General features: G+C 43.7%; 1 protein-coding gene across 1 annotated transcript; it reads left to right on the forward strand.

Moving 5' to 3' along the window:
* The first annotated feature begins 682 nt into the window (after positions 1-682).
* On the forward strand, positions 683-2,452 carry LOC147893174 (S-adenosylmethionine decarboxylase proenzyme-like). The gene is made up of 2 exons (XM_087387672.1): positions 683-936; positions 1,060-2,452. Exon 2 carries the CDS (start codon positions 1,266-1,268, stop codon positions 2,394-2,396), a length of 1,131 nt encoding a protein of 376 aa, XP_087243798.1. The 5' UTR covers positions 683-936; positions 1,060-1,265; the 3' UTR covers positions 2,397-2,452.
* Positions 2,453-9,035: the final 6,583 nt, after the last annotated feature.

Below are 9,035 nucleotides of genomic sequence, written 5' to 3' on the forward strand. Positions count from 1 at the left end.
TTAAAGAGTATTCCCATGATATATTAGTGGGAAAATGATTGTGCACTCTAGGGGTCCTCCTCATTGCTTTGAATTTGTAGCCATGAGATAGCATTTTGTTGGATATTACAAAGTTCTGAATGAGTAGAATGCAGGCAAGACAGGTAGGTAGGCAACGAAGAATGGGCTCCCACCTTGGCCTAAGGGCTGGGAATGTAGCAACAAGTGGGAACACCGTCTTTAGAGGATATTCCCGCGTGTGCACAAATAGGAGGAACAAGGTGCTGTGGTGATTTCAAGGCGTTCCCATGTGCTTGAAGGACTTGCTGAAACCAACTTTTTCGGTGGCATGGAAGAATTTGCTAATCAGCTTTTGGTGATTAATTGGCTAGAGGACCTCCGCAATGCCAGGGGTGCAGAAGTTTCAGCTTAAAATCGCCAAAATGTGCGATGTTAACAGGCTCTTCTTTGCAACGTAGCAGAATGCGTGGAGGACAGCTATTATTTGCCTGTGCGCAGATGGAAAACCACTAGCCGTCTTAGGTTGGAATATTTGTGAGAAAGGTCAAGGTAAGGAGGACCACACGTTAAGTGTGGGGTGTAGGTAGGATGGGTATAATAATAATAAAGAAATAAATGAAAACACGCGAAGGGACGTTCCCGAGCGTCCTATAAAGAGGGGCTTCGTGTTACCAACCTTTACGTTTTCTCTCTCGAGCTCTCTCTGCGATCGCACAGCTACCTTTTCTCTCATCGTCCTGTTTCGCCTCGCCCTCTCCCTCCCTCCCTCCCTCCCTCCCTCTGTGTGCTGGTTTCCTTGCAAATGTTGTAATGGAAGCCGACAGTGCGGAATCTGATTCCAGTAGTTTTCCCTCCCATCTTCCTCCTGTCTACGGGATTGAAGACCTCCGTCCCCGTGGCGGAATCCTCAAGTTCCAGTGCGCTGCTTACTCCAACGTAAGAACTTCTTCTCCGTTTCCCAGCTTGCTTCCTCCGATTATCCCTCTGCTATCTCCGCCTTTCGGCTTATCGTCTCGCTTACTGTTGACCATGCTTTCGTTTTCGTTTGCTCTTTTGCAGGTTTTGAAGAAGCCATCCTGACATCGTCTACGACGGTCCCCCTGTGTAAAAGGACGGGAATTCAATCTTGGGTTGAAGCTCTGCCTATTCCTTGGGGCTGAAGGCTTTCAAGTACTGCAATTTCTCGCATCACATCTCTCCGGTCTGTGCTTTCCTTAACACTCTGCAAAGGCGTTTGGCCTCTGCCTCTCCTTGTCTGCACAGCCATGGGAGTCTTAGGTTTTGAAGGTTTCGAGAAGAGGTTGGAAGTTGAGTTCTTTACTCCTTCCGTGTTCGTTGACCCTGGTGGGAGAGGGTTGAGAGATTTGACACGGGATGAATTGGATGAATTGCTTTCGGCTGCTCAGTGCACCATCGTTTCTCAATTGAGCACCGACATTTTCGACTCGTATGTGCTCTCAGAATCTAGCCTTTTTGTGTACCCTTACAAAATCATCTTAAAGACGTGCGGCACAACTAAGTTGTTAGGGGCCATCCCTCCCTTGTTGGATTATGCCGCGCGATTGTCTTTGAAGGTCTTTCGCTGCAAATATTCCCGCGGCGCATTTATTTTTCCTCAAGAGCAGCGATACCCTCACGGAAGCTTTTCAGAGGAAGTCGCGTTTCTGAACCAGTACTTTGGTAAACTTGCATCTGGTGGCAAAGCGTATATCATGGGTGACTCGTCCAAGACGCACAAGTGGCATATATATTCTGCATGCGCTGTTGAGAATGGTACGGCCCCTCTTTCTGAACCTCTTTACACTCTTGAGATGTGTATGACACAGCTAGACAAAGAATGTGCTTCCAAATTCTACAGGAGCTCTTGTAGAACGGCGTCCGAAATGTCTTCTAGGTCTGGGATTTCCGATCTCCTCCCTCTTTCACGTATCTGCGATTATCCCTTCGATCCATGTGGCTATTCCATGAATGGTGTGGATGGTGCTGCCTTTTCCACCATCCATGTAACTCCGGAAGAAGGATTCAGCTACGCCAGTTTCGAAGCTATGGGTTATGGTTCTGAAGATGTAGAGCTTCCTACTCTCGTGGGAAATGTGCTGGCTTGTTTTAATCCTGCCGTCTTTTCTATCGCTCTGCATGGAAGTGGTGCTGCTAATGCGGTGGCTGGATCCTGGGAATCTCCAATTGTCCCAAGGGGATATATCTGTGACGGAAGTAGCCGACAGAGCCTGCCTGGCGGATGCGTTACTGTGTTTCATACTTTCAGTTCTTGCAAGACGAACCATATTGAATTTCATTCCCTTCCTCTTAATCAATGGGCAACTCAGGAGGAGAGGGTGAAGGAAGATGATGAACCGCCGAGGGCAAAGTTTTCTACATATGCAAAGCAAGAGTAGATATGTCTTTTCAAGGTTTATGTTCTATAGTTGATTTAAGATCTATACATATTTATGTTCTCTATTATGCAGATCCGTATGCACCTTTAATATCTATGTTGTTGCATGGGAAAACGGCCCTTCTCCGGTTAGAAGCCCACTCTGGAATTGTGAGAGGGAATTTTCTGCCATTGACATTATGGCACGTAAGGTGCTATAGGATGGCCTTTGGTGGATGACTCTCTTTGGAGACGCAGCTGACCCCTACCAACAGTATGTGCAAATTCCACATAAGGTGGACATGATGCCCTTAACAAGAAGATTAACTGACCAATCCTTTGACAAATGGGGCATATATTTTATCAGACCAATAAGCCCAGTAGCTAAGGGAACAGGGGCCAGATACATTATTTTGATCACAGACTACTTCACCAAGTGGGTAGAAGGGAGAGCCACTGTGAAAGCCGATGCGAGACCCACCGCTAACTTCTTATATGAGCAAGTTATCATGTGGTTTGGATGTCCATTAGAGCTAATCAGCAAGACGACCGGGGAACTCGTTTCCTCAATGAAACTTTTCATATCGCAGGTAGAATGGTAAAATATGTTACTGATAACTTTCTGAATGCTAATTTCCTGAATGGTCCTTTGCAATGCATTGTTTCTTAGGCCCTTTACACCCTAAACGGTGCCCAACGTTGGGCGGTCATTTGGACCAATAGAAAGCCACCATTTAAGGTTTGGGTGGTCACCTCATTACACATACAATTCCCAAGCTTAGACCTTTTAATCCAACATGGAGGTCACGTCATGCCCTGAGAAAGGCCTTCCTTGGGCAGCCAAGCTTGGTTGCCCACCGAAAGGGAAGACTGGATTCAATCAATCACCATCACGATTTGGATCTTTCAACTCCACACCCATCCGGGACCTCATTTTTACATAAAGGGTTTGTACTTGGGCATTGTGTAAAAGGGATGCTCATCCAAGGACATCCATTTTTTAATGATGTCACAATGGGTAGGCGGTGTGTAACGGGGAATGTCCATTCCAACCTGTTGATGAATGTTTTTGTGTGCCTACACATTGGACATCCGTTGGCGGTGTGTAAACAACCTTTAGTTGCATGCTAGGGATGAATTGTTCTTTTATTACATGTTGCATATCAATACTCTTATTTAAATTGAGGATTGTAAAATGCATTGCTAATTTGTACTTCGTTTTCATTACATGTTGCATGTGTATGGAGTATTAGTAGTACGTTGCATATGAGTTATGTAGGATTTCAAAATTTTATAGTGATATTCTAGTGTGATCTACATTACTATACTTAGTTCTTTCATTACATGTTGCATAAGTTATGTAGGATTACAAAATTTTACAGTGACATTTTATTGGGTGATAGGTATTATGTATCGTAAAGATTGCAATATGCATTTTTTGCACCTTACAATCATCAAATTTGCTTAATCAACAGTGTCACGAAAATTCTTTAACATACAGAGAGGTTTTGCCCAAAGTCTAACCTTACATGACTTCATTTTATTTATTTTCTGAACGATGTTTGCTTCGTCAACATCACAAAATTCAAGAATTCAGAGTTGGAGTGCTGGTGTACATGAGTGCGGTGCTTCCATGTAAACTGGGTTGTGTTGGTTGGGCAAAGGGCTCAAGGTGGGTTGATGAGCTATTTATCTCTGAGCTGCTATATGAGGGAATGGTGTTGAGATGTGTAAGATAGTGGAAGGGACATTGGTTGAGGAGGGTGAAGGTAATAAAACCCTCAAGCAATTGTGGTGAAGCAAGAGATGCTCGTCTTCTTTTAAACGTTGGCCAAGAGATTGGCGGGGATCTCGGGGTTCTTCACAGAGAACCATGACGAGTTGGTTGTCAAGTTGCTTCATGCTAAAGTTGACAAGAGTGTCAAAGAAGTTTAGAAGAAGCCTTGGTTTGAAGAAGGCAGAAAACACCGTGTGTCTTGCAAGCTTGAACTCGCAAATGTCAAGCCGAAACTCACACAATTGGTTAAGGATAATCTTTACCCATTTTTCATAGGGAGGGTACCTTCACTTGAAGATTTCTCTTGTTTAAAATGTGATATGCAGTTGTCGGATTACACTTAGAGGTTCTTGGGGAAAGGTTTTTTCTTGTTGGGCTTGTCTTCAAATAGCTTAGGGACCAGGTTGTTGGCCATTCGCTCATGTTTGTTGGTGCCTCTATGTTGGTTTTTCCATGGACACCTGTCTTTAGTATGGATGAGTTTCTATACAGAGAATCCATCTAGATTGAACTTTTGAAGCCTCCGGCGATATTGGGGGATTCTATCAAACGGATTGCTTCCTCCTTGGGAAAGGTTCTCTTGGTAGGTCCCCATCCAAATCCTTGTCTAGTGGCTTGGATCTTTTGAGATTGTTGTCAAGAGAGACCAGACCTTGTCGAAATGGAGTTACTAATCCCTGTCTAGTGGCTTGGTTCTTTTGAGATCGATATCAAGACACCAAATTTTGTCGAAATGGAGTTACAAAGTGGGAAGGTATCGCCCAACAAGTTCGGTTCTTGTAGCCTTTCCAAACTCGCGCTATATCTCTAGGGAGTCATCGTATTAAGCGAGAAATTGCCCACGGAACGTTGCGAATACCTTTTGGCAAGAGGGGGGAGAATTTGGTAGGAGGTCTAGCGACAAAGGAGCTTGGAGATAAGGATGCTAGGTTGTCGTTGGAGGTCTCCAAGCTTGTGGAAGAAGGCTTGAATATCTTGACGCAAGAAGCGCCTATGCCTACTGAAGCCATCTCGGAGATGTAGAAAAACCCTACAGCTATGCAAGAAGGAGATGGTTGGAAGACAGTGGCACGTCAAGGTCAAACGAAGGGCTTAGCTCATCTTGTCTTCCTCTAGCCTATGCAGGTTGAGAGCATTTTTGGTGAGAATCCACAGTGTGGTTGCATGCAAACTTCAAAGGATTCAATTTTGGATCGGCCCGCAAAGCCAAGCCATGAACATCACAAGTCGCCGAACAAAGGGGTTGAGGATTTCTTGGTCATATCGAAGCTTCATGTCGATGCCCAGTCGACTAACCAGGTGGGAATGCCGGAACAAATTTTGCCGGATGCCTATCACAAAAAGAGGCTATTGGAGAAGCAAAGCTATTGGCCAGAATGTTAACCTAAAGCCATGTCAAAGAGGCTCAAGGAGGTTGCAAGGGTGGTTGGACATGGGGGGGGGGGGGGAATCGATTTCATTTCCTTTATGATGCATGTCGAGCGATTGCAAGTTGATTCTCCTCTCTTGAATGGTAGGCAAGGCGGTTTAAAGTCAGTCAAGGTTCTCTCTTGGAACATAAGGGGTTGTTGCAATCAGGGCAAACAGAGTGGATGACTGACAGTGATTAGGAAGGTGAATCCGGATATTGTATGCTTACAAGAATTAAAATGTGTTTTGGTTCATGGTGAACAAGCTCTGATACAATGCTTTTTGCAATTGTCCAGTCTGTGGTAAAGGAGGTGTTAAGGATAATTTTGAGGGCAAAATATTGGTCAAAAATAAAGAGGGCTGGTAAGGTTGGGATTAATGGCTTTCATTTTACTATCCTTTGCGTCTATGCTCCTAACTCACTTGGGGAGGGTAGAGTTGAGTACAAATGTGGTTGATGAGGATTGGTTGATGGTGGGTGACTGGAATTTTACCGAGGGAGACTTAAATAGGTCTCACCCCTCGAGATCTCCAGATGGTGTGGAGTTGAATTGTTTGATTGTGTGGAGATTTGTGCAGGTGAGTTGGAAGGGCACTCTTGGAGCAATAGAAGGAAAGGAGTGGAGTATGTGGGAGAAATTATGCTTGAAGCATGGGTTTATTCATTGTGTGGAGATTTGTCCAGGTGAGTTGGAAGGGCACTCTTGGAGCAATAGAAGGAAAGGAGTGGAGTACAAGTCAAGAAGGTGTATGCCTATGGAGAGAGTTGGTGGATGCAAGCCCCTCTGAGGGGTGGTTACATAACTACCACCTGTTTATCAGATCACTTACCTCTACTCTTGAGCTTCTGCATCCTGTCTAGGATTGGCAAGTCCTATGACATGCCCTTCAAATTTAAGAATAAATATCTTGCTTCATCAGCCTTTTGTAAATGTATCAAAACTGTTTGGAAGTTTGCAAGTGCTCAAGTTGAAGAGCCTTGTGCTAGATGGGATTATGCCATTAGATCGGTGGTGAGGGAAGCTAGCTACAATACAGTTGGAAGGCCAACTCTCAGGGATTATTTTGAGGATTTGATGCATGAATGCCATCTCTTGAACAATCAAAAGAAAGTTGCACCTTATATCAACCAATGGGCACCAGTCTCCCTTCTTGGGATTCCAAATCTGTGACCAACACTACTTTCCTCAGAATACTTCTAGCTAAAGACATATTCAGGCATGCTACTGGCTGGTTATTGAGCATCACCACCTTACTCCACCATATGGACTCACACAGACTTGCATAACCCCTCAAGCCTCCGAAACTTTTCCAAGAGCATTTCCCTATAATCACCTTCCAGGTTGATACTATTCCCCAATCAAGTTAGAACCATTTATTTTCGTTGGAAAGGATATGCGTGGCTTGCATTGGTACGTGGGAAAGGTTCAGTTAAGGAAAGCCATGGCAAGGACCTTGTATAGAATTTTAATGGATGGTCAGATGTGGTGGCTAATGGTCTGAATAGTAAATGGGGTTTGCGCAGAGCAGTAGGGTGGTCTATCAGAGCAAAATTAGTGAAAAGCATTCATATAAATCATGGATGCCTATTGTGTGGAAGTGCCTTTGAGTCTGCTCAACACCTGATGTGGAGATGCCCGATGTCCATAGAGGCCGCTGTCAGAAGGTCAGGGTTGATGTCCAAGTTCAAGATTGGTAGCAAACTAGAAATTAGTTCTTCTTGGTGACTCACATGGGTTGCCCTCAACCTTAAAGGCCTATTGGCGGTATATAAGGGGTGTGGTTTTTTGCTACTCTATCCGGCTGGTTAGGAATCAGTTAGTATTTTGAAATATCGGGAAGTCGGTGTATGCTGAGGGTCTCATATTGGCTGGTATTAAGTCCTCTCTAGTGGACATCTCTAAGGTCCTTGAGACCACACAATCCTTAGAAGGCCAATGTTTGGCGGAACTGAAACGTGCCCTCACATAGTCAATTGGGTGTGATTTGTTGTCGTGGCATAGGTCTAGGACTTAGCTCTTCTTTGTTGGCCATGTTTTTGTAAGGGTTTTTTTGGGGTTGCCCCTCCTTTAGTAATACAAGCCGGCATGTAATTAAAGAAAATGTAAAAAATTAAAAAAAAAACATAACGAAAATTCCTTAACAGCATTACGAAAATGCCTTTTTACAGAGGTTTGCCCTAAGTTTTGACCTTACGTGACTTTATTTATTCTTTGTATGACGCTTGCAGTGTTTTTAACTTACTTTACGGTTTTTGCTCGACACAAGCATATCTTACCATTAGACCCCTCTTGGCTTGTATTTTAATTGGTATACGAGGGGAGAGGGGAGATCCCTTTATTCCTCTACTCACTCCTCTCAAGAAAAAACTAGTTGGTAATTTTTTTACGGCATGTAGCCTGAGATGTTTGGGTTTTCTCACACCCCTTGAGCCACGTGTGATGAATCTAAGCCCTTGATTTGGTTTCATCTTATGTCCTTGATTTTGTTTGATGTAAAAGGTAAGCTTTTGACTAAAGCACTAAAAGCATATAGGTGCTTTTCACAATAACAAGACTATATAAACGTTTCAAACCTATTCGATTTGAAGAGATGGTCTACTTGATTTGCAAGTTTAGGGCCCTTTGGGCTTATTGGCATGTGAAGCTTTGGAGAGCCTCGTGATGACCTTATGCTCTACTCTCACAAGCCTAAAAGCTCGACTTACTACAGTGATCAAACTCCCATTTTCCCAAGGTTTGAGAGGCACATAACGTTGGCTAAGTGGAGAGTGAGAATGTTATGCGCTCTACTTCGGACTTCCTCTAATGATAGTTGTCTCTTTGTGCTGTCCAGAGTCTACTGAATGATCTGAGAGAGTTGGAATCATCCCGCTCAAGGACACACGCAGATTCTCTCAAGGTCACATTGGTAGATATTGTCTCTCGGCATTCGACTACGATTACGACTATTGGCATTCACGTAATATGCTAGTTTCTTATCCATTCGCAAGACTTATCCTCGACGGTAATATTCTCGGTATTTATATTCTCTGCGTTATCTCGATACCCAGGAAAGGGTCCGTTCCTTCAGATTATAACTCTTTGGGGAAGGAAGCGCATCGCCTCCCCGTCCACACTATGTGTGGTTATAATAATTATATATTATATATTATAATATAAGGGAGGAGGGAAATCCAAGATGGATGCAAGAATGAAGGATGACTACACCTTTATTCATATGGTTGTAGTCGATGTGACAATATTGTAAAAATGGCAACGAGGATCGGTTATTGTATCACCTTATTCATGCATGTGTTGGACTTCAAGCTTCCAAAATATGGACATCACAAAATCAATAATAAATCACCACCCCTAACATTTGCAGGGAGGTTCGAGTTAGTAGTTTCTTGCTCCACGATGGAAAGACCCTTCTCTACAAATCTAATCTACGAGAAAAACATAGGGATGAAGTATAAGAAGACTACCCTATAAA

The sequence above is a fragment of the Dipteris shenzhenensis genome, chromosome 16 (genome assembly GCF_047967505.1).
Source record: "Dipteris shenzhenensis isolate YYH24624 ecotype China chromosome 16, Dip_SZ_1.0, whole genome shotgun sequence".
Taxonomy (NCBI): domain Eukaryota; kingdom Viridiplantae; phylum Streptophyta; class Polypodiopsida; order Gleicheniales; family Dipteridaceae; genus Dipteris; species Dipteris shenzhenensis.